The sequence below is a fragment of the Rhagoletis zephyria genome, unplaced genomic scaffold, assembly GCF_001687245.7.
Source record: "Rhagoletis zephyria isolate East Lansing unplaced genomic scaffold, Rhagoletis_zephyria_1.1 Rzeph_scaffold_00889, whole genome shotgun sequence".
In the NCBI taxonomy this organism is placed as follows: Eukaryota; Metazoa; Arthropoda; class Insecta; order Diptera; family Tephritidae; genus Rhagoletis; species Rhagoletis zephyria.
Genome location: NW_016157973.1, coordinates 129,953 through 157,095, shown reverse-complemented (window position 1 = coordinate 157,095; position 27,143 = coordinate 129,953). Strand labels below are relative to the sequence as shown.

General features: G+C 35.5%; 2 protein-coding genes across 2 annotated transcripts in view; one reads left to right on the top strand and one right to left on the bottom strand.

Moving 5' to 3' along the window:
• Positions 1–562: 562 nt before the first annotated feature.
• The window catches only part of Cbp80 (Nuclear cap-binding protein subunit 1), a 33,039-nt gene continuing 6,458 nt past the window's right edge, over positions 563–27,143 (top strand). Inside the window, exons 1-3 of the mRNA XM_017614751.1 lie at positions 563–730; positions 817–2,155; positions 2,215–2,318. Coding sequence (XP_017470240.1) covers positions 688–730; positions 817–2,155; positions 2,215–2,318 — 1,486 coding nt within the window. The 5' untranslated portion in view covers positions 563–687. The remainder of the gene's footprint in view (positions 731–816; positions 2,156–2,214; positions 2,319–27,143) is intronic.
• Positions 5,376–19,426, bottom strand: LOC108361958 (uncharacterized). The gene is made up of 3 exons (XM_017614752.1): positions 18,984–19,426; positions 11,567–11,787; positions 5,376–7,812 (listed from the first exon to the last, which is right to left on the bottom strand). The coding sequence occupies exons 1-3, from the start codon at positions 19,038–19,040 to the stop codon at positions 5,496–5,498; spliced, it is 2,595 nt and encodes an 864-aa protein (XP_017470241.1). The 5' UTR covers positions 19,041–19,426; the 3' UTR covers positions 5,376–5,495.

The following is a 27,143-nucleotide window of genomic DNA, read 5'->3' as shown; positions in this document are numbered from 1 at the left end:
AGTCCGAGAGCATTACCTCTCCAAATACCTGCTCCCTCTAGGAAACGTCGATGTACTTAGAAATGATAATGCCAGGTAGACACGACAAATTTGGCATTATTTTCTGATATAGAAATGATAATTACCCAAATTACTCGCGGAATTGGATAGTGTGTCTTCTCTCTAGCACGTCCGCAAATTATATATAGCTAATTATTTTTAATTAGACGCTGAATATGAATGAACAGTTTTCTAAAATTAGTTACCTCGTTTTATTTGCAAATTTAATCGAGTAATTAATTTTCTTCGAAAATGTGACAAAGGCGTTTTAACACCCGCAGTAATCTTTCTAACCAAGAGCCACTTGTATAATGGTTCCTATTTCCCTCATTAAAAAAAAAAAGCGGAAGTAATTTTAAAACCTGTTAGTAAAATTCAAAAGGAAGAATATGCCAGTCTGGAAATTATGTTCACAATAAAATGTTGAATGCACTCATTTTATCGATATTGTGAATGGTTGTAACATTTTTCCGAATGGCAATGCCGTACCGGCGAAATGTCAAATAAATTAATATTTGACAGCGTCTGACAAAACGCGTACGCGGATTTTCTACCAATTCGTGTGTAATTTTGCATATTGGAATTTGTTATAAAAACACTACAAGTGCCAAATAATTTTATTTCATTTTATCACCAAAGTAAGCAGCAATGAATCGCAGACGTCCGCATGATGGCGATGAAGAGGGCTACGGTAAGTAATGGTGCAAATGGCATCCTACGACAGTGCACCCCGATGTATATGCGGTTTTCCAATTTTAATTACACCAAAATTTTTAGATCATCGCAATCGAAAACGTAGGCGCGTTTCTGAAAATCAGGAAATTGAAGATCGTTTGGAGTCACTAATTTTACGCGTCGGTGAACGTAGCACCTCTTCGGTAGAATCGAATTTGGAAGGTTTAGTTTCCGTTTTGGAGGCAGACTTGGGCACTTTTCGTCTAAAAATTCTACGTATTCTCTCGGATTGTGCAATAAAAATGCCGGAAAAGTGTACCATTTACACAACCTTAGTGGGCTTATTAAATGCAAAAAACTACAAATTTGGCGGTGAGTTCGTAGACCACATGGTGAAGACATTTAAAGAAGCCTTGAAAATGTGCTGGTGGGATGCTGCACGTTACTCGCTCCGTTTTCTTGCTGATCTAGTGAATTGTCACGTCATCTCAGCAACAAGTCTTCTGCAGCTTCTAGACACAATGATCGATGTTTCTAACGAAGATACAGTACCACAAGTGCGTCGTGACTGGTTCGTTTTTTCAGTGCTCTCCACGTTACCATGGGTAGGTCGCGACTTGTATGAAAAGAAAGAGTCGTCGTTAGAATCATTGCTGTTGCGCATTGAAGTTTATTTAAACAAGCGTTCAAAGAAACACCACAATGCTCTACGTGTGTGGTCGGTCGATGCACCACATCCGCAAGAGGAATACTTGGATTGCTTATGGGCGCAAATACGTAAGTTGCGTCAAGATAATTGGGCTGAAAAACACATTCCACGTCCTTACCTGGCCTTTGATTCGATTTTATGTGAAGCACTGCAACATAATTTGCCACCCATTGTGCCACCATCACATCATGAGTCATACGATTATCCAATGCCTTGGGTGGTTTATCGCATGTTTGATTATACTGATTGCCCCGATGGTCCCAATTTGCCAGGTGCGCATTCCATTGAGCGCTTCTTAATCGAAGAGCACCTGCACCACATCATCGAAACGCATCGTTTGGAACGGAAAGATTGTGCAGCACAACTGCTAGCGTTCCCTTACAAAAACAAAATACCGCTCGAATACTGCATCGTAGAGGTTGTATTTGCAGAAATATTCCATATGCCGACACCACGTTATTTGGAAATCGTTTATGGTTCAATACTTATTGAATTGTGTAAATTACAACCGGCAACATTGCCGCAAGTGCTCGCTCAAGCAACTGAAATTCTATTCATGCGCATAGATTCCATGAATACTTCTTGTTTCGACCGCTTCGTTAATTGGTTTTCTTATCATTTGAGCAACTTCAAATTCACTTGGTCGTGGGAAGAGTGGGATAGTTGTTTACTATTAGACCCAGAACATCCACGCCCCAAATTTATACAAGAAGTATTGCATAAGTGTTTAAGGTATGAACTGCGGTCAAATAAAGAAAACCTAGATTGCTTAATTAATTAATTGTTTGCAGATTATCTTATCATCAACGCATTGTGGAAATGATGCCTGAGGCTTATGCTAAGCTTATACCTGTTGCACCGCAACCCAACTACAAATATGCTTCCGAAGATGCAGGTGAGTAAAAAAATATGGTTAAAAGATTATTTTTGTCAAATGCAAATTTTTGTATTCGTAATTGCTTTAAAGCTCGTATAAACCACTATTCATAAAATGGGTCGTTATAAATATTTTTGTGGTTTTAAATTAGAATTAAGGTGCGGTTAAACGTGGCAATGCAAACGGTTTTCTACACATTTTGCTGTCAAAATGCTAAAACTAAAGTCCCATGTGAACAGCCAGAAAGTCCTTTTTCAGAAATCACCTTCGGAAATAAAAATTTCAAAGTGTAACTGCAACTGAAATTACGCAAATCGCTTTAGAGAAATAATTTCAACCTGCTCGTGCTGCACCAGGAATTTCATTTTTGCTGCATGTGCTGTCAAACCAATCGAGTGTTGCCATGTGACGCTTTTTTTGGCGACTAAAGTTATAAAAATGTTGAATAGACTATGAAAAATATGTGTAACTACTGATATGGAGTATTTTAATATTAGATATTTTGTGACTGTTTCGTGCACATTTGCAGGTTTAGTAAATTTTTCAGGTCATTAGAAATAAAAACTGTTCTTGAAAGCCTCTTTACATGCAAAGTGTAACTGATCCTGCAATATCTTTTGGAAATTCTTGAGTTTGACAGACTCTTGAAAAGGACTGGCACTTGCCACGTCTAACAGCAGGAGAATCCCATTGCAAAATGAAGTATTGCGTACATTTCATATCAGTCGGAAAATTATTAATTAAAAAGAAAACAAGCAATTTTTAAGAAAAAAATTTAATAAAAAATAATGTTAATAAAAATTTAAGATTATCGATAATTTCTTCACGATCCAATTATCGGATCTAAATAAAACTAGTATGTTATAGTATCCTTGAGGTACCAGCTTTCCGATGAAAAAAGTATTATCTAAATCGGTTTACGTGGTCCAAAGTTATGCGGTAACATACATACATTTTTTTGAAGTCGGTTAATAATGAAAAAGTTGTGCCTACAATAATTTTTTTAAAAATGCATAAAGTGAAGATGATGCCATTCGTAAGAATACATGGCACTTATACTTTGGGTATTGAAGCTGAGATTTATGCACAAATCAAAGTTATTTCAACATATGCATACATTCTATTTGTCAGATGGACTTATGAAGGTTGTCCTTAATGCAGCCACAAGTATGATGACACATTGCTATAGTCCTAATCATACTCTCATATAGAACGGTGGTCTATTGTTTAGCCCTTACTAGTGCTGGAAAAACGTCGATGTTTTTTGGGGAGCAACATTGATCTATCGATGCATCGACCTTTTTAAATGGCGAATTTTTTAAATGTTGGCTGAATTCATTAATGCAGATATGCAAACCGTCAGTCTCTTTAATTTCACAACTATTCAAGATAAATGAGTTCAATTTGGACTTTGATTTTTGCGATATTTTGCATTATTTTGTTTATAAACACAGCCATTTACATCTATTGCTGATAATTTATTAAAAGTCTTGTAAATTTCAATTTGTCAATTTCTTAATAACTCATATTAAGATTTCAGTAAAATAGAATTCGTATTTTTGGAATCTATCTACGTTCAAAAACACATTTATATACACACATACATACATAAGATGAAAGATTTTCATTGAAAACACTCCTACAAAGAAGAGTGCGATTTAAAGATTTCAAGTTGTGCCAACACCAACAACCTAAAGACGTAATAAATTGCATTTAATAAGCTTTATTTATCTATTAAAATTGTGCTCGTCGATTTTCACTTACATATGTGATAGTTATAGAGAAAAACATCGAGCATCGAAAAAAACATCGATGTTTGAAATAAATTCAAAAACATAGATGTATCGATATTACATCGATGTATCTTCCAGCACTAGCCCTTCCTGATGTGATTAAAAAATCTCAAAGGAGTTCAAAGGTCAACTGTTCGGACAAAGGGTGCAATGAAATCCTGCACAATGGAGCCTACTCGATTTAGTTCCGATGCACTTTTTTAATTCAAAATTTGGCTGTAATAATCCCAATCAGCTTGTGAAATTTACGGAAGTGGAAAAGCGGGCTATTCGGTCACATGGGGCCAGGAAAATCTGAAGCAAATTTATTGTGGCAAAAAGGCTAAGCAGAGGCTGAGCTGCACAGGAACTTACATGATTATCAGGTAGATCTGGAAAACACATATAAAAAGGCCCAATTTTTTCTGTATTTACGGAGTAGTCACTAAACTTTATAAAAACTAAAGTTCTTAGGTTGGGGATTTCTTCAAAATCTGGGTTATAATAAACACTGAAAATAATTTATCTATGTAGCAGATATTTTTAAATTCTATTAGGCTTTCGACGGCCGCTGTGGTGTAGTGGTAAGCAGTGCGCGCTTCCACTCCACAATGCCTGGGTTCAAACCCTGGTCAAAGCAACATCGCAAAAATATAGAAAAAAGGTTTTTTCTTAACAGCGGTCGTCCCTCGGCAGGCAATGGCAAACCTCCGAGTGTATTTCTGCCATGAAAAACAGCTTCTCATAAAAATACAATCGCCGTTCGGAGTCGGCGTAAAACTGTAGGTCCCTCCGCTTTGTGTGACAACATCAAGGCGCACGCCACAAATCGGAGGAGAAGCTCGGCCAAACACTAACATATGTGTAAGCGCCAATCTATTATTATTATTATTATTATTAGGCTTTGAGTAATCTACAAACCGTTGTTCAAAGCTGATTTTCAAAAGAAAGTGAGTTAGGGCATTCTTTATTAATATAACTATATATAAAGTCAAGGCTGTCTGTCCGAGGGTGTCCGTGCCGAAAGAATCGGCATACATTTCATCAGTTTCTGTCGTACCCGGGCTCCAAGGAGCCTGTTGATTACTTTGCCTGTAACTAACCAGCTCTTATAACAGGGATTCTAAAACCACTAATCCTGGATCTACGTACGAAGGATCTGCACCTGCAAATTTAAAATATATGGAAACAACGAATGTTACCTTTAAAAACCCCCAATGAAAGTTGTTTACTTTTTAAGTAAAAGTTTGAACACACAACTTTTTTAGCTTGTTATTCGATTAAAAAATACAATTTATCCTTCTATAATAATGTACACTCACAAAAAACTTACAAACTATGTTTTTCAATTTTATTTACAATAACAAAATAACAATTTTTTGGTATTCTAAAGCCCATAGCAGTGCAAAAAAATGTATAGCGATTAATCCGTTTTCACTTCGTTTTCGCCATAGTCACTGTCGTCAATTATGACAGGAATCTCCTCACCATTATCACCAATCTTGATGCTCACCGATTTGCTAACCGATTTTTGTGTGAGCACTTCGAAAACCTCATTACTTTTCGTTGAGAGCAAGGTGTCATTGCCAGTTTTGGTTGAGTTCGCGATTGCAGGCAAGTGCTTTTCTTGTCTTTGATAACGGACATCTTTCGTCTCCAGTCGTTGTTCTTTTTTAACCGTTGCCGTTTGAGTTGTCTCTTCCGCCTCGGTATTTGGCTTCGCGCTTGTACTTGACGTAGGCTTGTTGTTAAAAGAATGTTTGCGCCTTGGTTTCCATTTCAGCACCGGCTGCTCGGTAGTGGTTGTGGAGGCACGCGCATGCTTTAAGCGATAACGGCTAATCGCGCGTAGCGAAGGTGTCTCAGATGTGGAGGTGGAAATGAAGTTCGATGTACTCGGTTTGGTGAACAAGGTGGCAGCGTCGATGGAAGTCGTTGACGGCACAGCAGTTGTGGCTGAGAGCAGCGAATTCGTAGTGGGTAAAGTGTTAGTTTGGACGGTGGACGAGGAGGTCTTTATTGTTTCCAGTTGACTGCTGGTTGTAAATAGTTCTGTTGTGGTGGCCACGGTTGTGGTTGTTGTTGGTGCCGCTGTTGCGTTGGTGGCGGTTTCTAAAAGGCTGTCACTCGTGCTTTCCCTTGTCGCTTTAGTGCTTGCGGTAAGATTTGTTTTCTGTTTAATCGAGATCTGCACATCCTTTTGGCTTGGCTTCTGCTCGAGGTCATGCTTGGGTTTACTATCCTCCTGGGTTTCATCCTCGTAGGGTATACTCACATCCTGGTCATTATCAGGTGGCGGTAATTGCGCAGCTATCGAATCTGGCTTGGCATTTTTTCTGCTCGAAACAGTGCTGATACGGATATTAGCGTAATCCTCAAAGTGGTTAATTTTCGGGGCTTCCAGTTGTGACGCGCCTAGTTCGTAAGATTGTCCGTCGAGTGGTGGGTTGTGCGCGAGATTCAGGTAGAGTGGATCAGGTTCGGAATAGCGTATGGGCTCATCATCCATCGGCTCGCTCTGTATGAAGGGTTTACTGCGCTGCAGCGTGGGTTGCTCTTCCACCACAGGCGCTGGGTAAATGAGTAGCGGCACTTTAGCATCAATTGGTATCTGATACATTTGGTAAATTTGTGGACGCCTTAGTGGCGGCACCGGCGTCACTTGCACCATTTGCTCTCTATGCACTTCCATCTCGGAATTAGGGAAATTTATGGGCTTTTGTGACTGCAGCGTGCCCACTGGGATGCTCATTTTCACACGTTCCTTGTAGTAGTTATTTATGTAGTTGGGGGAGGTGGCTTCGACCGTTACACCTTTATATGGATTCGTCGGCTTAATGATGGTCTGCTCAGCGCTGCCAAGTCCGTTTTCGTTGCTTGTAGTGCTTGGCATATAGAAATGATGATGGAAATGATGCGTCACCACAGGTGTCGATAGTTTGCTAACTCCACCGCCCACATCTACGCCGTTTTCCTGTGAGTTCTGTGGGAATTTCAGCGGCTCCTGGTGTTGGATGGGTGTATACAACTCCGGGCGTGGAAACTTCGATTGATAACTCGGTCGGTAAGTGGTGGGCGTGGGGTAATAATTTCGACTCACCGCATTGAGTATATTCGGAAAGAGTTCGATCTTTGGCGTAGCCTTAGCTGGATAGTCCTTGATATACTCACCGATGTTCAATTTCTCTGGCAGCGGTGGAAAACGTGGCGGCGGCTGAAAGATGCCGTGTATAAAGGTCGGCTGAGGCATAGGCGTCGCCTGCCGGTATTGATTCATTGGCGGCTGCCTCAAGTTTCGCGCCGTGTAGTCATCCAAACGGCGGTCAGCAAAGCGCGCCTCATCGTTGTAGGCGATTTTGCCGAATGTCTGCGGATAATCGTAGTCACGTTGTATGTATGTTTGCAAAACGCTTCGCTTGCTATTGTTGCTATCTAATTCTGCCTTTCTTTTGATGTTGCCTGCACTCACTGCGCGCAGCGGGCTCACACTGAATTTCATTTCATAGCGAAATTTGCGATTCGCATCGCGGTGTCGTATCTTCTGTACTTGCCACAAAGCCCATACTCGCTCAGCATCGCAGTCATAACCGCATAAGCCCTCTATAAAGCGAAACGAATTGTTGCCTGTTTCCTCTAGGCGCCCGTTTGCTAGTGTGACAATGTCTCCAAAGCGCGTATCAGATTCGACGCGTTGTGGGATGTAGGGGGAGTAGAGGAAGTCGCTGTAAGCTTTTTGTTGGCTGTGGAAAAATTTAAGAAAATTTATTAAAGCACTTTTATGTAAAAATAGAGAATTATAATTAATTTGTTTTTAATGAAAGTCACAAAAGCGGTTGTTTCATGTACTCAATCACCAGTGCCATGCTCTCAATTCCATTCTCTCTTCCTGAGCTCTCTGTAATCTTATTTAGACCCAATGCAAACAAAGACTCATGTCCGGTTGTAGTAGTGGCTGCTACTTCTTTTTGTAGATTCTGATAACGTTGTAAAAGTAATAAATACTTAATTATTTTCCGCGCACTGACATGGTGTTGAGTTCCGCCTAAAAAATGCTTGAGAATTTCACCGTAGAAACTAGCAACTTCATTCTGTGTCCGTAGAGGCCCGCATCTATTTCCTCTGAAGTTTTCGAACCGCCTACGTTGTTGTCCCAAAGTCAAAGCACATACTTGTATAGTCATATCACTGAACAAGATACTAGAACCTCGAAGGGTTAAACTGGAGTACACGACGACCGACTTTAGGAGCTTGAAAAGACGTTAGATGTCAGCCTTTTTGTATAACCGAGCTGAACTTTCCGATATTGTTGACAGTACCAATCGGCNGGGGGAGTAGAGGAAGTCGCTGTAAGCTTTTTGTTGGCTGTGGAAAAATTAAAGAAAATTTATTAAAGCACTTTTATCTAAAAATAGAGAATTATAATTAATTTGTTTTTAATGAAAGTCACAAAAGCGGTTGTTTTATGTACTCAATCACCAGTGCCATGCTCTCAATTCCATTCTCTCTTCCTGAGCTCTCTGTAATCTTATTTAGTCCCAATGCAAACAAAGACCCAGGTCCGGTTGTAGTAGTGGCTGCTACTTCTTTTTGTAGATTATCTACTGCCTCATTCCGATCATTCCGTGTCCTTAGAGGCCCGCATCTACATATTTCCTCTGAAGTTTTCGAACCGCCTACGTTGTTGTCCCAAAGTCAAAGCACAAACTTGTATAGTCATATCACTGAACAAGTTACTAGAACCTCGAAGGGTTAAACTGGAGTACACGACGACCGACTTTAGGAGCTTGAAAAGATGTTAGAAGTCAGCCTTTTTGTATAACCGAACTGAACTTTCCGATATTGTTGACAGTACCAATCGGTCACTGGCCATTGGAAATTTTTGCGATCTAATTCAACATAACTTCAGAATTAGTGCGCTAACTATTTGAACGCTTGAAATAAAAAAAATTGGGCATAATATATTGGTAATCTAAAAACTGGGCATAAACTTCTGAAAAGTACATACATATATAACGACTATTGAAAAGTTAAAAATTGGGGAAACAAAACTGAATAAATAGTGAAACTTGGGCATGTGAATTTGTATGAATGTCGACTTATTACTTTCCAGTTTTTTATCAAATTTTTTTTTATCCAAATTTCAAAGGTGAAAGAAAAACGATTCCTATTATTGACCAAAAACTAATGCTCAATTTTAAAATGGTCAAAAGTTATAACTACTTTTCTAATGACGATAAATGCACATACATATGTTCAGCCGTCAATGGCAAAAAAATGTATGTCCAGATTTCAAATGACCAATGCCCAGTTTTGAAAAATGTCCCTTTTCAAACAGCCAAGAATTAAGTCCAGTTTTTAAATAGCATGTATTTCCTGATTTCAATTGGTTTTATGTTCAGTTTTTAGGTAAACAAAAATTAGGTGTGCTTAGTTTTCAAGTGTCTAATTTTCATACACCAAACATTTATGTCCGTAACTTTGTGTCCAATTTTCAATGCCCAAAAATATATGTATGTAGGTCCAGCTTGTAAATGATTTAAAGTGTATGTGAAGTTTTAAAAATACCGACACCTATTTTCAGTTTCCAAGTGATCAAAAATGTAAATCCAATTTTTAAATTACGAAATATATGTATGCCCAGATTTCAAACTGCCAATGCCCAATTTTGAAATAACCGAAAAATAATGTCCAGTTTTCAAATAGCCAAAAAGTTAAGTCCAGTTGTTAAATGGCATAAAATGTATGCTCTGATTTCTATTGGTATAACTCCTATGTCCACTTTTTAAAAACCAAACTTTATGGCCACTTTTGACGTTTTACCAAAAATTAGGTATGCCCAGTTTCAAGTGCTCAAGCAAGAAATACAGCCTGCGGTGGATTCCCTCGTAAAAATCTTATTAGAAATTTGGGTAACTTTTTCTGATGTATTTCGTCTTTAGGGGTATTTTATAACTAAAACTGTAGTTTTTTAGATAAAAGTTTGGTTTAAAATGTATCAATTTTTTTTCATGACAATTTAAAAAGAATTCTATAAAATGCAAGTCATCACGTGTTTCAGTGAACAGGCCCCTTAAAAGACTAGTAAGTAATTTGGGTAGGTATTAGTATTACTGCGTATTTCTAGCGTTAACTTCGAATTTTCACTTCACTTAGTCTCTTTAAGCGTATTTGTGACTAATACTGTGCCTTTTTAAGTAAAAGTTTAAATTTTGTTTTTGATGGTTTTGTCTATTTTTCTTTTGTTTTAATTTAAGGCCAGTTTTTCAGTGCAAGTTTAAACTTAAATCATGTAAACTGCGTTTGTCTTGAACAGCTGGCGGACATTTGATTGACTAATTTTAGTTTAAACCAGCCATCTTGAGCGTTTAAACTCAGTTTAAACCACATCCGTCCACTGAAAAACTAGCCCTTAATTTTTTGTTTTGTTTTTTGTTTATAAGAGCCTATCACATATGTATGTAAATCCACATTTCAAACTTTGTACTATAATTTGAAAATTTTCAAAAAACTTTACCAATTGCACCCAAACATTTTAAACTTTTTATTCAAAATTGTTAGAAAAATTTTGGGTATGCAGTTTTATAACCCATAAAATCCAATTCGAATAAATTCTGGAAAAAATCCTTACCGGAACCGAAAATCCCGAGATCATTTTGTAAGGCATCTGAAAAATCCGAAAATCACAAAACATTTAATTTTATTAGGTAAAAAAAAAACAAATGCAAAAATTACCGATTATCTAGTTTGTGGGTTTTATTTTCTGCTGAAATAATGGAAGTACAATCATGAGGAAGTCATATTCAATGACATTTTCAAAAAATAAGACAACATCTTTTTCACCGAAACGAACAAAAGACTTAAGCCGCGAACTCGATTTCTTAGAGTCAATATAAATTATTTAGGTCTGGCAATATTAATCTACCTATTTCTCGCTAAAGCAGCATAAACAATTTGGCATGCATGCATCACCAGCTCCTTTGCATAGCATAATTGAATTAAATATACACAAATATAGGTATTTCTACTCGTCGTAAAATAGTACACAACATTAGCCAATTTAAACAGGCATCACCTAAATAACCATAATTGAATTTTCAATCAATTGCAGTGGATTTGGAAATTACATTCGACTATTTGTTAAACTAAACTTACATTTGTACTTAACAACTTTAACGTAACATACATACATATGTATATACCAACAAAGGAGCCTAGAAACGCATTTGCGCACAACGCCCGACCACCCGCCTGCATGCGCGCCCATCAGCACTGCCGCAGCAGCATAGCGCAGCGTCTACGCAATTTATAGTAGATTTTGCAAACGTAACATTCCGCACTGGTAGTTTTCACTGACGCAACCAAAACAACAAGCATGAACTGCCGCACCACCACCAACCTCTATTCTCCACCACCACACCACAATAACAACAAAAACACCATGCAAATGGAGAGGGGTTTTCGTTTGTTTATTTAAGTCGTAACATCTTTGATTACCTGACATTCCCGGCAGCTGCGGCATTCGTAAAAAGTGTAACGAATGTTACGTGTTTCAATGTACGCTCCCATGGCCGCAGGAGCGTCTGATTGTGTGTAGCTGTTGTTGTTGTTGTTGCACTCGCATCTTCTTCATAAAATATGCTCTTTCCACTCAATTGTAGACCCCGTGTTGGTGTCAGCACAACATCTCGCCCTACAATGGCTTCGGCGGCATTAAACTGTAAATGTTGTGGGAATTCAATTAGAAAATTTAAAAGTTTCAATGCGCTTTTATCTTTATAAAAAGCAATTTAAAAAGATTATTTGTTCAAGAGCAAATTTAAAGATCGCCTCCATTGTTAGTTCCTAGACTAAGGCAAGAACGAAGTTCTTACAATTTTATTTAAAATACATCTAATTTTAATAAGAACTTTTTGTTTCATTACATATCGTTACCTTAATTCACAAAGGCCCTAACCAACACGTTTTTCGGAACTTCGTCTTTCACAGATTTTAGTAGGATATATTAAAATATAACTTCAATAAAAAACAACGGAGTTGCATGCCACTTTTTAAAAAGCCCTACTTGTTTTTATTGTACTTTTGATAATGTTTTTTTTTTGCTTCTGTAAAATCAAGAAATTGTTGGTTAGGGCCTTTGCGAATTAGGATATCGATATGTATGTAATAAAATGACAAATTACACTGTGCAACAATTTTATGACAATTCAAACCAGCCCGGACTTTGCTAATATTGGATTTGAAAAAGTTAGCTCGTATTTTTATTTTATGGCCTACTACAGTTTTCATGTCTTGGCAGAAGTAGTTTTCAAAAAATTTGAAAAAATTGCTAAAATAAATGTCCGATCGAAATTAAAGGTTAAGGCATATACATATAGTAAAACTTCATGGGAAATATTGGCGTAAAATATTTTAACCCTTTAGCTCCCGCCTGAAAAGGTCGTTTGGACCCTTACTTCAAGAAACCCCGCAAAGAGCAAATTTGGAAGGTCGTTAGAGGATTGATACATATATTCTAGAAAATCATTCTTCGGAAAGTTTGACTAGGGGTCTTATCAGGCAAATATTTCATGCCATCAACGTAAAAGTCCGTTATTGGATTAAAAGTAAAGTCCTATAGACCCATGAAAATGTATACTTATATGATCAGAACGTCGAGCTGAGTTGATTTAGCCATGTCCGTCTGTCCGTCTGTCCGTCTGTCTGTCTGTTAGTATGCAATCTAGTCTCTCAGTTTTCGAGATATCCGGATCAAATTTGGTAGGTGGGTGTATTTTTATAATGTATTAATCATTTGTCGGAACCGGAAGAATCGGACCACTATAACATATAGCTCCCATACAACTGATTGTTCAGATATGAGATTTTTCGTTATAACTTCTCCATTTATGCAGCTACGGAACATGAAATTCGCAACTGTTCACAATTATCAACAGAATACTTACAGTGAAAATTACAAAGATCGGGTCACTATAACCTATAGCCGGTTAGAATCGGACCACTATAACATATAGCTCCCATACAACTGATTGTTCAGTATTAAAATTTTGCGTTATAACTCCTCCATTTATATAGCTAGGAACATGAAATTCCGCACTGTTTTCAATAATTATCAACAGAAAACTTACAGTGAAAATTAAAAAGATCGGGTAACTATAACCTATAGCTCCCATACAACTGATTGTTCAGATATGAGATTTTTCGTTATAATTCATCCATTTATGTAGCTAGGACCATGAAATTTCGCGCTGTTTTCACTCATTATCAACAGAAGACTTACAGCGAAAATAACAAAGATCGGGTCACTATAACCTGCAGCCCCCATACAACTGATTGTTCAGATATGAGGTCTTTTATCATAACTCCTCCATTTATGCAGCTAGGAACATGAAATTTCGCACCATTTTCACTCATTATTAACAGAATACTTACAGTGAAAATAACAAGGATCGGATGACTACAACATATATCTTCCATACATCTGATTGTTCAGATATGGGATTTTACTGTAAAACTCCTTTATTTGAACAGCTAAAACCGATAAATTTCGTAAGATATTTTATAAATAATAATACAAAGTCTACTGAGAAAATCGTCAAAATCTATGCTGTATAAGCTTTATCTCCTATAGCACTGATTGTTCAGATACCAGTTTTTGCGATATATCTCCTTTATGTAGGAAACTAAACCCAATAAATTGTGTTACCGGTTTACATACCGATCACATAGCAGTGAAAATCACTTAGATTGGTGCCATATAAAGTATATCTTCCATACCTCTGATTGTTTAGATGCGATTTTTTATATAAGTATGTAACTCCTCTATCGATGTATGCAGATGTATTCAAAATCAGTAACCTGTCAAACTAAAATTTGCAGATGTTCATGAAAGGTATGAAGCCTTCGGCATAGCCGAAGACAGCGCTGCTCTTACTTGTTTTAAATAAAATCTTAACTTTATGAGTATTATTTTCTATTACTAAAAAATGTATACGAGATCTGCTGGTATAGCCGCACTGCTAGCGATTGTCTTATAAAAGTAATAGGACGCGATATGTTATAAAAAATATAAGATTACATACATATATATGTATATATATCGCTAGCTTAGAGTGAGAAGCTGCTAAGTACTTTTTTTTTGATTTTACAATAGAGGAAAAAAACTTCTTATAGGTATTTATTTTAAGTATTTTGCTAAACCTAGAATACAACATTTTGGGTATTTAAAGCGAAACGAAATTCCATGCGAATGAGAAGAACTCCATTTTGATTAAAAGATTTCGTATTGTTTTGGTCTTATCGAACATTTTGTGAAATAAAATAGGTAACTTAATCCTTGTGATATTTGGGGTGAAGACTATTACACTTCTAAATCCTTTGGCCGAGAAGAAGCACTGAACTGAGCATTCCCATATGTAGGTACTATATTTGGGTATACTTAACCGGAAAGAACCAGATAAAAACCCTTTCAAGGACTGCCACTTCAATAGTATTCCCAAAAATTTATTGGGTAATTTTTGTGCTATTACAAAATAAAATCCTTTTTGTTTAAATGGTGGACACGAGAAGCAGTGCGATGCCAAAAAGGGTTTATAAGCAATGATTGGTTCATGTGTGCTTGTCTATATTTAATATACTCCGCTTCACTTACTTAAATGTGTAAGTATTCTTCCTAGCGATCCGTGCTTATATCTTTAAATATACAGCTGCTGGCTGGCCACTTCAAAAACATGTATTTTGTTAATATCCCAAAAGTCTTTCATGTTAAATAATCTTTGTTGCTTTTATAAAAATTTGGTTCATAGTCAATGTTGCCAGATTCACAGTTTCAACTGTATATTACTATTTTTTACAGTTTTTTTTTTTATTTCTCAATTTGAAAGAATAAATTAAAGTTTTTCTTTTGATTGTTTTGTAAGTAAATTTTTAATATAAAAGGGACGATGAAGGAACTGTGTTTCCATTTGCTTCTGCCGTCCTTTGCATTCCAGTCGCCACAAGCAAATGCGGAAGGATACTTTTCACAATTCAATTTGAATAAAAAAAAAGTCGTTCCAGCACTCCCTGGTATTTTAAGAACTTGAAATTGCTTTAAAAAAGCTTCAGGAGAATGATATGCTCAAAAAATTAAAGTTTACGAAAAATAACGAATGTGATTTAAGTAAATGTTCCATTTTATACAGTCTATCTTTTTTAGTTTATTATAATTTAAATGGTTTATGTTATTTATTTTTAAATGAATCGTTTCTTGCTATTTGTATACAATTCTCATATAAAATTTTTAGATAATCGTTAATTTCTTCATGACCCAATGATCGGATCTAAATCAAATTAGTATGGGACCACCTATGAGGTACCACTTTTCCTTTAAAAAAAATAAGAATTGTAGAAATCGGTTAACGTGGTCCAAAGTTATGCGGTCATGTATGTATATAAAAAAATATATATATGAGGCATTCCAAGCTATTTCAATGAAAATTATGATTTTTTTTTTTAGATTTTGATATAAACTGAGTATAATGTAGAAATACCTCTACGATATGGCAAAACGCGAGGAATGTAAAAATAAAATAAAATTTGCAAAAGTTATACAACAACAAAAATATGAGGTGTCTCGCCGTAAGCCATTGTTTATCATATCATAACTCGATAAATATTGGTTGTATCAAAAAAATCAATTAGTACTTTTTTATTGACAAAGAGTCAGAGATTTATAAAAGATTTTTAATTTGTTTTTAAGTCCACTTTTCTATACGTTTGTTAATGAACAATTTAGAAAGTTGCTACAAAAAAAATGTTTGCAGGTTTTTAAAAATCCGAAAAAAATATATGTGATAGAGTGAATATCAAAGATTTAACTGACAAATTTTTAAAGGGTGTCTCGATATAGGGCCTGAGATATTAATTATTTAGTAAAGCAGTGACTGATAAAAAATTTAAAAAATAAAAAATTTAAATTCAAATTATATCAAAATACGTCAAGTGGGCCACTTAAAAACCTTTTCTTTCGGATAACCAAGATAGGTTCGTACTTTGGTAGAGGTCCAGGTAATATTTGTTTCCCTATACTTTATCTTGCAATAATCCTCTTACTTTGCGAAAAATCGCGAATTTAAAATTAACATAATCATTTCTTTAATTGGCCATATCTCCTGAACGGGCAGAGATAACTTATTCATTTTGGTTTAATTTAAGCGGAAAACTATATCGTTTTAGCAAAAATTATTAAATTTGTGGTGAAAAAACTACTTCTCGAAAATTTAAAATTTTTTCGCAAAATGTCGTACAGAAAGGAAACATTCAATTCATATTCCGACGAATTGATAACCTTCTCCTTTTTTAAAGTTGGGTAAAAATTAAAAAATCTTGAATTTTTAAACTCGTTTTTGAACATAGTACAACAAGACCAAAGCTTCAAATTTTGTACNAATTGATAACCTTCTCCTTTTTTAAAGTTGGGTAAAAATTAAAAAATCTTAAATTTTTAAACTCGTTTTTGAACATAGTACAACAAGACCAAAGCTTCAAATTTTGTATAAAAGCTAGAAAAATGTCCATTAATTTTCATGAAAACCTCCAAAATATTTCTAAAAAATCCGATCAAAAAGATTAAAATTTTCTTGAAAATCAGTGGAAATTTTACAGATTTTTTCTAGCTTATTTACAAAGTTTGCAATTTCGGTTTAATGGTTTTTGAGTACCCTGAACCAAATTTCAAAAAACAAAATAACAAAACTTATTTCTTACTAATGTTTAATTTTTATTTAAAGTGTGTATAAATTGTGTTGTCTTGAAAAAATGATCGATTTTGGCAAAAAAAATAGCAGTAAATTTTTTGTAAAAAAAAGTTTGCATAAAATCAAAAAACTAATGGCCTAATTCATAAAAAATAAAGTAAGTTTAAAGAGCTTTATAAATTGACGTTTTCATACGTTTTTCAATTTATAAACCTTTTATAAAGCTACTTTATTTTTTATGAATAAGGCCATAACTCTCTAGCTAAACATTATTTTATACGATCTGGTGTGGTCATGTGAAAATACAGAACTCTTTTTCTGTTAATCAATTCTGGTCGCTTTTCAATCTGTTGATGTTGATGTTAATTTTTAACGGCAGTGGTTAGCATCAATCGTTTCCGTATGTACGCGGCGTTAGTTTGGTGGGTAGCACTAGATAAACAATACAACGTCAGAAAAATAAGAAGTATACAAAGAGTAGCTTGTAAAGGTGCTACAGGAACAATTAAGTCGTGTCCATCTCATGCGCTTAATGTGCTTCTGCATCAACTGCCCATAGAACTCCACATCCACGAAACTGCTGCGTCCTCGGCAGTCATACCCATCAAGTCAGGGTGCTGGAGGGCGCTGTGGCACGGCAACAGTGGTATTCTTGGCAGGCTTATCGAATCAGTGAAACAATCAGATTATATAACTCCTACAACAGGTTTCAAGAAAAACTTTTAAGTGAAGTTTCCTTTTAGACGGGGTTGGAGTAAGGGCATGATAGTCGAAATCTGAAATCTATATATTGACGGGTCCAAAATGGACTGTGGTGTGGGTGTGTTCTATGAAACGTTGAATGTCCCTCTCTCGTTCCGACTATCTAACTTTGCTAGCATCTTCAAAGCGAAGAGGAACTGCGTAGTAGCACGAAAAGCATACATTTTCTCAGATGCTTGGCTATACATATCTGGAACTTCTGGCACTTACCTCACCGGTGATAAAATCTGAAACAGTCCGGAGCAGAGACAATAAACTGTCCACTCGGAATCGTCAAAAAGGAACTGCATAATAATTCACACCTATGACTGATGCTCGTTGGAATGACCTTCAAACCTGCAAAACTGCGGAAAACATATGGCCGCATTATGAAAAGCCAAAGACAGTAAAACGTGTAAAGAGGTCGTTGAAAGATATAGTCAAATTAACAGCCCCGACAACGGGACATTGGCCCATTTGTGAACATGCAGCTAAAGTGGGCCTTCCTTACAACCCTCAATGCCGTAGCTGTAGTCTTGAGGGAAATAAAGAAACGGTCCTACAATATCTTTGCGAGTCCCCAGCATTGGCACGAATAGGGCATAACACACTCGCGAGTTTTTCCATCCGAAATCTTTGGGAGATCTCCAAATTCACTATTACTAACCTAAATAGATTCATCGGAAAATCGAGCCCAACGAATCGTGAAAGCAGATAAAATAAAAATAAAATGGTGCTACCAGCAGTTATTGGGTCCTGGGCATGTACTCAGCCGACGTTTCTACCAACCAACCAAGATATTTTTCACATGTTATCCAGTTTTTATCACCTGCTTAAACAGCAGTTCGCAGGTGGAATCTCTGTTTATAAAAATGTTCGGTTAATTTACGAGGCACCCAGGCATCGATATTTTTTTGTCGAGATTTTCCTGATCGACATCTAGCGACCGTTCTTCTGCAGTTCTTTATGACGCAGTACCCGCTTTATAAACAGATTTTTTAACTGCCTGCGTTGTTTTCCTCCCTTTCCAAATATAAGGACTTTAATCATCGTCCCTTTTAGTTTAGTTAGATTTGCCAAACTAAGGATACCTCTATGTGGTTAAATTTATTGGAACTATTTTCAGGGCTCTGCAATAAGTTGGAATGTATAAAAGGAAACCACACAGCTAGGTTTCTATTCTATCCAATAACACTTTTTATTACGTTTGAGACTTATTTGTTCCAGAAATCCACACACTTTTTATAAAATATTTCTGTATAAACTTCTTCTTCCTACTTCTTTAAAGAAGTGGACTTTTTCACTCATACTTTTTTTGCTTTATTTAACTCCTCTATTTGAATTTTATTGGCTTTTTAATGCACAGTCCTTATACTTTTAATTTCAATGGTTTTTGCTTTGGCTATCCTCGCAACTATTTATGAATTTTCACTTACATTCACCACCAAAACTATCGCAAAAATTTGCAGCACACACACAAATTGGTAATCCATTGTCCAATATTGTGCTGTGGTGGAAAAGGCATAGGATTTATATCCTTAGAGTTGATATTGTTTCTCGTCCCTTTACTTTAATGGTCACGGACTGCGAAATTGTTTCCGAAAACCGACGCGTACTATTCGAATGTTTAAAGCAAACTGTTGAGCCACTGAGGCGGGTATCTGGCATAAAACTTTGCTATTTTTTCGTGCCTTTGTGGCAAACAAATGCGTTTTCAGCCCAAATGCTGGTGGGCTAGGCGGCACTTAATTGGCCCACCACCCGCGCACGAATCGTTGCAGCCAAGTGAAACATGAAAATTACAAGAAAACAACAATTCAACAACAGAAAAAAAGAAATAAACATTCGTATGTTTGTACATTTCTGTGCGTACAAATGAAAACAGAAGCATTAAAGAAAATGAAATGAAACCGAAATTTTNTAATTGGCCCACCACCCGCGCACGAATCGTTGCAGCCAAGTGAAACATGACACTTACAAGAAAACAACAATTCAACAAAAGAAAAAAAAAGAAATAAACATTCGTATGTTTGTACATTTGTGTGCGTACAAATGAAAACAGAAGCATTAAAGAAAATGAAATGAAACCGAAATTTGCGTAATGTTTTTAGCAGCTGGAGCTTCTCTGTGTGAGTTGGTTCGTTGCAAGTGATCGCTGAGTGGCAAAATGTGCTCCGATTGAGGCGCGTCTGTCAAGTACTACTTATGCTGACTTTAGTCAGTTTATACGTATGTATGTGCATAGGTTTGGGTATTAACAAAAATCACTTCAACAGCTGTTGCTACTGTTGGACTCAGTCAGCTGGCTTTGGCACGCGTGTGTGCAGCAGTAACGCCCCATAGGCATCGCCAAAGTTCGGCAGGGCATAGCAGTTTCCTGTCTACGGTAGGCATATCAAAGTAAAGATCAATGGGCTTTAATTTATATACACAACGGATGATATTCAAATTAAATCATTTTGGATGATTTAAGTTGGCTTGGCACGGAAGACAACTTTTCATATACTTACATATATTTATGTTATAAAACTAAAGCGCAACTAACAACTACCTTAAGTAAACAGAAGTCAAAACTAATTTGTGATACTTCAGATAATCTCTGCAAGACTTGGTTAGGTGAATTAAAAAATCTTTTTATTTGGACATACGATGACCAACACACATACATACAAATAACATTATATTATAATTTAAAGTTAATTTAAAGAATCCTGGAATAAATCCTGGAATTCTTTTGGATAACTGCAAACAGTGGTGGCCACATAATTAGGGTCACTACTTCTTTATAAGTTCTAACCATTTATTTTTTCTTTATTTTTAAATTATTTGTTTACAAAATAATAGTAGTTTTTAACACAACGAAAGCCAAGTAACTCAAACTTTCAACCCTTTCACAAGAACTATAAATTATCGCCCAATTAAAAAAATTTTCATCAAAATTTCTAAAAAACTTCTGGAATGCAGTTTTATAGTTTATTCAATTTTAATACATTGTGCAAGTTTTAAACGGCTGGGAATTCGAGTTAATTTTTTGGAAATTTTTTCGTGACGGTGTTGCTTATTTTCTTCCATATAAAAAAAGTTCGAACATACTTTGTATAGAAAACAAGTAAGAAAGTCTAAGTTCGGGCGGAGCCGAACATTAAATACCTAGCGCAAGTATTAAATATATGTTTTTTCAACTTTCCGAAAGCTACCGTTACATGGTAAGCCGGCGTGTATAAATTTTAAGTAAACTAGCGTCTTTAAATTTCGAAATATTGAAGTTTCAAGCATTTCTGAAATTTACCGTTATATGAAAGGCGGCCTCAATTTAGTCAGATTTCAATAATTTTCAACGTTTTGCTTCTATGTGGCAGGCATAATAACCACACCGAGTTTGGTACAAATTGGTAGAACGGTTACCGAGTTACATATATGTGATCATAAGTGGGCGGTGCTACGCCCATTTTTCAAAATTTTATCCTAAACGTATTTCTTGGTAAAGAATTGTTGCAAGCATCAATTTTGAATAAATCAGCTTTAATATTTAGTGATTTATCGAAGATTTTGCATTTCCCTAAATTACCGTTATATGGGATGTGGGCATGGTTATCGTCCGATTTTTAAAATTTTCAGCCATTTGGTATGCTGCACCAAGGCCAACAACTGTGCCAAGTTTCGAAATTGGTGCAGCGGTTACCAAGATATACACATGTAACCGTAAGTGGGCGTGGCTACGCCCATTTCCCAAAAATGTAAAATATTCTTATTTTTCGTCTGAAAGTTTTTGGTAATATCAATTTTGAGTGAATTATCTTCAGTAGTTACTAAAATATCGCAGTTTTCGTATTTCAGAAAATTACCGTTATATGGGAAGTGGGCGTGGTTACAGTCCGATTTCTCCCATTTTCAATACCAACCTACCTAGGATAAATGGAAACCTACATACCTAATTTCGTTGAGATATCTAAATTTTTGCTCGAGCTATCGTGTACACGGACGGACGGACAGACAGACAGACGGACGGACATACAGACATGGCTTAATCGACATCTCTATTCATTCTGAGCATTTATGTATACATTTGTCTATATCTATGTCGATTCGTTTTGGCTGTTGCAAACAACCGTTATGTGAACAAAATTAATATAGCCTTGAGCACAAGTGCGCTCGGGTATAAAAATGCGTAACACCATCAGAAAAAAACTCAAATTCATAGCCGCTTGAAGCTGAAATTCTGATTAAAAAGATTGAAATTTTACATTTTTTTTTTACTTTGGCGAATTTTTATAAATCTTATACAAGGTTTGATTTTTTGCATTGCATATTTTTCGTTGTAATATATATACGGTGACCATTCGTACTGATTTTGGCGGGACAGTACCGATCAGGGACGTGAACCAGTTTTGAACCGAACCGGTTTGAACCAGAAAACCGCTTTTTTCTATTAATTAACTTAACCATTAACCGAACCGAAATTTTTCACAAATGTTTGGTCCGAACCGAAAACCGAACGCCTTTCTATAAAGGTTTAAAGGTTCGTTTCAATCAATTTTCAATAGAAAAATGCACCCGCTTTTGTTCGTTTTGTTAAACATGGTAATATCTACCATGTTTGTTTACCATGTGACAATATCATATGTAAGGGCAACCCATCTCATTTGACAGACACTTGAGCCTTAACCTTGCGCGTTGTTGCACTTGACACTTATAAACTTGCGCGTTATTTTTATTGTTTTTGGAACCGTTAAACCGAACCGAAACCCCGGTTCAAAGACCAAAAAAAACGCTTTGACGAACCAATCCAAAAGTGCAAAAACGGTTCGAACCGCTGAATCGAACCGACCAAATTTTTCATCCGATTCACGTCCCTGGTAACGATTTTGAGAAAATTGTCCCGCTGAATATTTTTTTCAAATCGGGACGTATAAGTGTCCCATTTTTTCATATTTGTATCGATTAAGGGCCGGATTCACAATGCTTAGTTAAACGTTTGTTAACTTAACCACCATCAAGAAATTAACTTTGAATTTATATTCAGAGTCGCATAGTTAACTACGAAAATTCATATCGCCCGAAAATATACAAATTCTAAAAATCAATACTTTTCTATTCAAATTTGAAATTCGTTCCACAAAAAAAATTAAATTTCACAAGAGTTTAACTATGGGGGAATGCTGGTTTAAACTTTTGTTAACTGAGCGTTGTGAATATGAAAATCAATAGTTAAACTCTTATCAGTGGTTAACTACGCACTGTGAATTTGGCCCTAAGTACCGATTTTCAGGGTTTTATTTATTAATATAATAATTTTTCGTGCAAACGTGGCAGCACAATCGTTATCACAAAGGGCATATGTATCCTTGTTTTCTATGATCTTTGGTTATGTTTAATTCTGTCAAACTGGTGCATTCGCAATATCGTCTAAATTTTTTAAGGTCTTTTAATTGTTTAAGTTTTTTTAATGAAACGATTCTAACTTGAACTTAGTAAAATTATAAAAAATAATAATCATTCCCTCGAAAAATTCATGGATTTAAAAAATATAAGCTGTAGATACAGTGGCGAAAATATAAATAGGGAAGAGACATTTTAGCAATCTTTGGCTATTCCTATCGATTATTTAATGTTTAGTATTAATGTTTAATATTCTTTACGAAAGTGTAGCTCGTTATTATCAGAATTTCAAACAAAAATGAGCAAAATTCGACAAAAATTCATCAATATTTTGAACTTTTTTATTAGATTTCTTATAAACATGAGTACCGTTGATTTTTAGTAAGTTTTTTTGTGGAAGGTGTTGTTCATCTACTTCAAACTTGTCCTTTATTGTACTAAAATTTAATGAGATAAAAAACTGCATACTCAAGACAATTCTAGAAAATCTGAACAAAATTTTTAAAATTTTGATCAACATTTGTTAAAATTCGTCGAATTTTTATAAGTATTCTGCAAAGTTTTAAATTTTGACTTACATGTTTTTAAGATAGTAAGTTATATTTTCATAAAAAAATAATAAATGATTCTTAAACAAAGAAAAGTAGCCAAAACTTGCTAAAATGTCATTTCCCTATTAACATTCTCGCCACCGTGTATATTGTGTGTATAAATCTTTGCGATAATTTTTAAATCTGTTTTCTTCTGGTTTCTGTTTATGGTCACCACAGTATTCACTGTAAAGAAACTCTTGTACTTAGCAAATTACTCTCGCAGCTATAATATTTGAGTGATATACATAATGTACATATATAATACATAAAGATCATGACTTCCAGTCAACCGACATCTCAGACTATTTTGTGTGGTTATCGCTACTCCAGTGCTAGAATTACTGCCCCACGCCCGCAAAAATCGCACAATGAGGGCCCACAGCTGATGCTACTGAGTCGCCCTCTTACCGATTTTTCTAGCGTGACGGACGCCTTCTGGGCTGTTTTGGGTACCCGCGGATCTCGCGGGCTCGCGTGGAACAAACCTAATACTTGTTTATTTATATCTGTCTGATTAAGAATTCAGAATTTCCTGTTTTTGGTTGGCTACGCGTCGAAAATCCTTACTAGAAACGAGAAATCANCTGATTAAGAATTCAGAATTTCCTGTTTTTGGTTGGCTACGCGTCGAAAAACCTACTAGAAACGAGAAATCNCGGATCTCGCGGGCTCGCGTGGAACAAACCTAATACTTGTTTATTTATATCTGTCTGATTAAGAATTCAGAATTTCCTGTTTTTGGTTGGCTACGCGTCGAAAATCCTTACTAGAAACGAGAAATCAAAAAAAAAACTTTCTATGAATCTGTACTCACTATATAAATTTGCAGTTTGATGTTGCTTCTTCTACGTCTTTAGCTCTGCAATAATTCATTGGGTTATGTCGAGATTAAATATATCCACGCTCTTCACCCTTCACAAAGTCATTTTAGCAAAGTTTTGGCTAACTTAAAAGTACTTTCACATACTCTTCCCACAAACAATTTTTAAGATGTACTCCTTTTACTTAATTTATTTTACAAGCCATTTATTTTATAATCGTAAAGTAGCTTTTAATGTTTAATTGACATTTTTACAATTTAAATTACCATTGTGTGGCGCGTGTAGCGGTTTTATGATTTATTGTTTGCTTTTCATCTATTATTATTTAATAGCTGTGTGAAAATTTCCCAAAAAAATAATAGCTTACCTCACAATTTTCTCGTTAACGATGAATTAAAAATACAAAAGAGCAAAATTTACATAATTCACTAAACTTTGACTTTTTGATGTTAAGTTGTGGATTCACTGTTTTTTCACAATTTTTTCTTACCTCCTAGCTTGCTTGTTAGCGGTATCACATTGACTTTGTCCACTTGTTTAGATGAGTTAATACTAGAATCTGTAGTCAAATGTTGGTAGGTGGTATCATGACATCGACCTTGTATTTGTTTTTCTTCCGAAGTATGCAAATTTTATTACCGCTACTTCATTTGATGTATGTACCCTTGTGGTCAGCTGATTAAGTCAAGTGACATTTTGATTAGCTTTGGCTATTTTGCTTTTGTTTATATAATGTTTATATTTTTTTTTAATAAAAATTTAGCACTTTACCTAACCAGGGCCACATAAATCCACACTTCAAACTTCAATAAAGTATGCTCGACAATTTCGTTTGTATGAGAGAAAATGCCTAGTAGCATCAGCAAAAAACATTGTTAAAAATCAACGCAATTTTCTAGCGTCTTGAAATTTGCACTTTAACCAACTAAAATTTAATGAGCTACAAACTGCATACCCAAAATTTTTCTAAAAATTCTAAATAAAAAGTTTAAAATTTTTGAATGCAATTATTAGAGTTTGTTGAATTTTTATGATTTTTTTACGAAGTTTGAAATATGGATTTATGTGGCCCTGGTTAGGAAAAGTGCTAAACTTTTATAAAAAAAAAATTTTAACATTAAATAAACAAAAGCAAAATAGCCAAAATTAGTCAAAATATCACTTGACTTAATCAGCTGATCGCAAGTGTATGTACATATACATACAAACATATGTTCACATACCATTTTTTTGGGTAGGAGTAGAAAAGTTTTTTTCATCTACATAGTATGAATTTGAAAATTCGCACGGTTGCCATATTTTTAGGAAAAATAACATCACGATTCTCACCCTTGACTAAATAGTTTTATAATAAATATTCTACTGAGAGATTCTTGTAGTAAACAGGCCGAAAGATGCTCCTCCATTAAATTGGAATAGATGGTGCTAACGTCAGTCATAACAAAAACATACAAGGTAAAAAAATTCCAAATTGACTTGGAAATGCTATATTTATCTGGCAAATGAGCAGCGCGTGTATGCACATAGTTACCCAAAAGAATAACTTCATTGTTTATCCATTTTTAAACCAAACAAATTAAACCTTTACAATTTTACCCTATTATTTATCAAAACAGAGAGAAAAAGTAATAGGTGACATGCAGAGTAATCGTTTCCAAGTTTCTATGTAAGTCAAGTCAAATTCCCAAGTCTTGCATCACCGAACTTTAGGAGATTTAATAAAAAAATATCTATGTATGTAAATACGTGCATGTATAGTGTAGCCGAATTGGACGCAAAAATTGCCTAACTTGTAAATTAATTCAGTGAAAAAATACCAAATTGAACAAAAATATTTCGGTGCAGAGGAGATCTAAAAAATTAATAACGGTCGGTTTTTTGTAGGGATTTATGTTAAAAACATCCGTAGTGTCGACTTAAGTCCAGACGAAAATTATACGGAAAACGATGTTGTGTCGTTTTTTTTTTGTACAAAAATTCCGAAACTTGTTTAACCCCAACTACGTGATATTCGCGATATCTTTCCTGAGGCCCAACTCTTAACTCGGCAGCCAGTTCGAAAACGTCTTATCTCAGAAAACTTTTCAAGAACGCACTATTTCAGAATTCGAACCGTTCTTTGGGCGTTCTTCAACCAAATTCTAAAATAGTGCGTTCTGAATTTGGTTGACCCCCTGACAAAGCTTCAAAGGGCAGATAATGTCAGCACGACTTTTTCCACCTACCTCCATATAGTCAAAACACTGTGCGAGGTAGCGTAAATGTAGGTTGACGGGCAGAGGAACATCAAATTTGCTGTTGATATATATAGAGAGAGAGAGATGATCTCCGTTTTTACGTCCGCGGGTAACTGCGTAAGAGTTGAGCAAAGTTTAGCAATTTTATTTGCAAACCCCGAAGTCCTACTATATCGCATTCCGCCCCAACCCACAAGGAGCATTATTATATTGTTCGCTTTTTGCTCTTCAGCTAGTAATAAAGGAGCACAAATCATGTCAAGTAGTGCTCTTTTACTCCTCACTTTGAGAGATCTGCCTTCAAGTTCTATGCAGAGGGTGGGGGTGCAATCTGTTTTGTATCAATTCATCGAAAATTAAATTTACAAATCAAATACCTGCGACACCTACATAAGTGTTGGTTTTTTTCTGCGCTATTAAACACATTATAGCGTACTTAAAAAGTAGTTATGCCGCAATGAGTGAGCATAGCAAAAAAAAAACAACAAAAATATCTGAAAAGAAAGAAAAAAGATATAAAAAAGAAGAAAAAATTAATGTTTAGCTTAGGCGACGGCGTTAATATT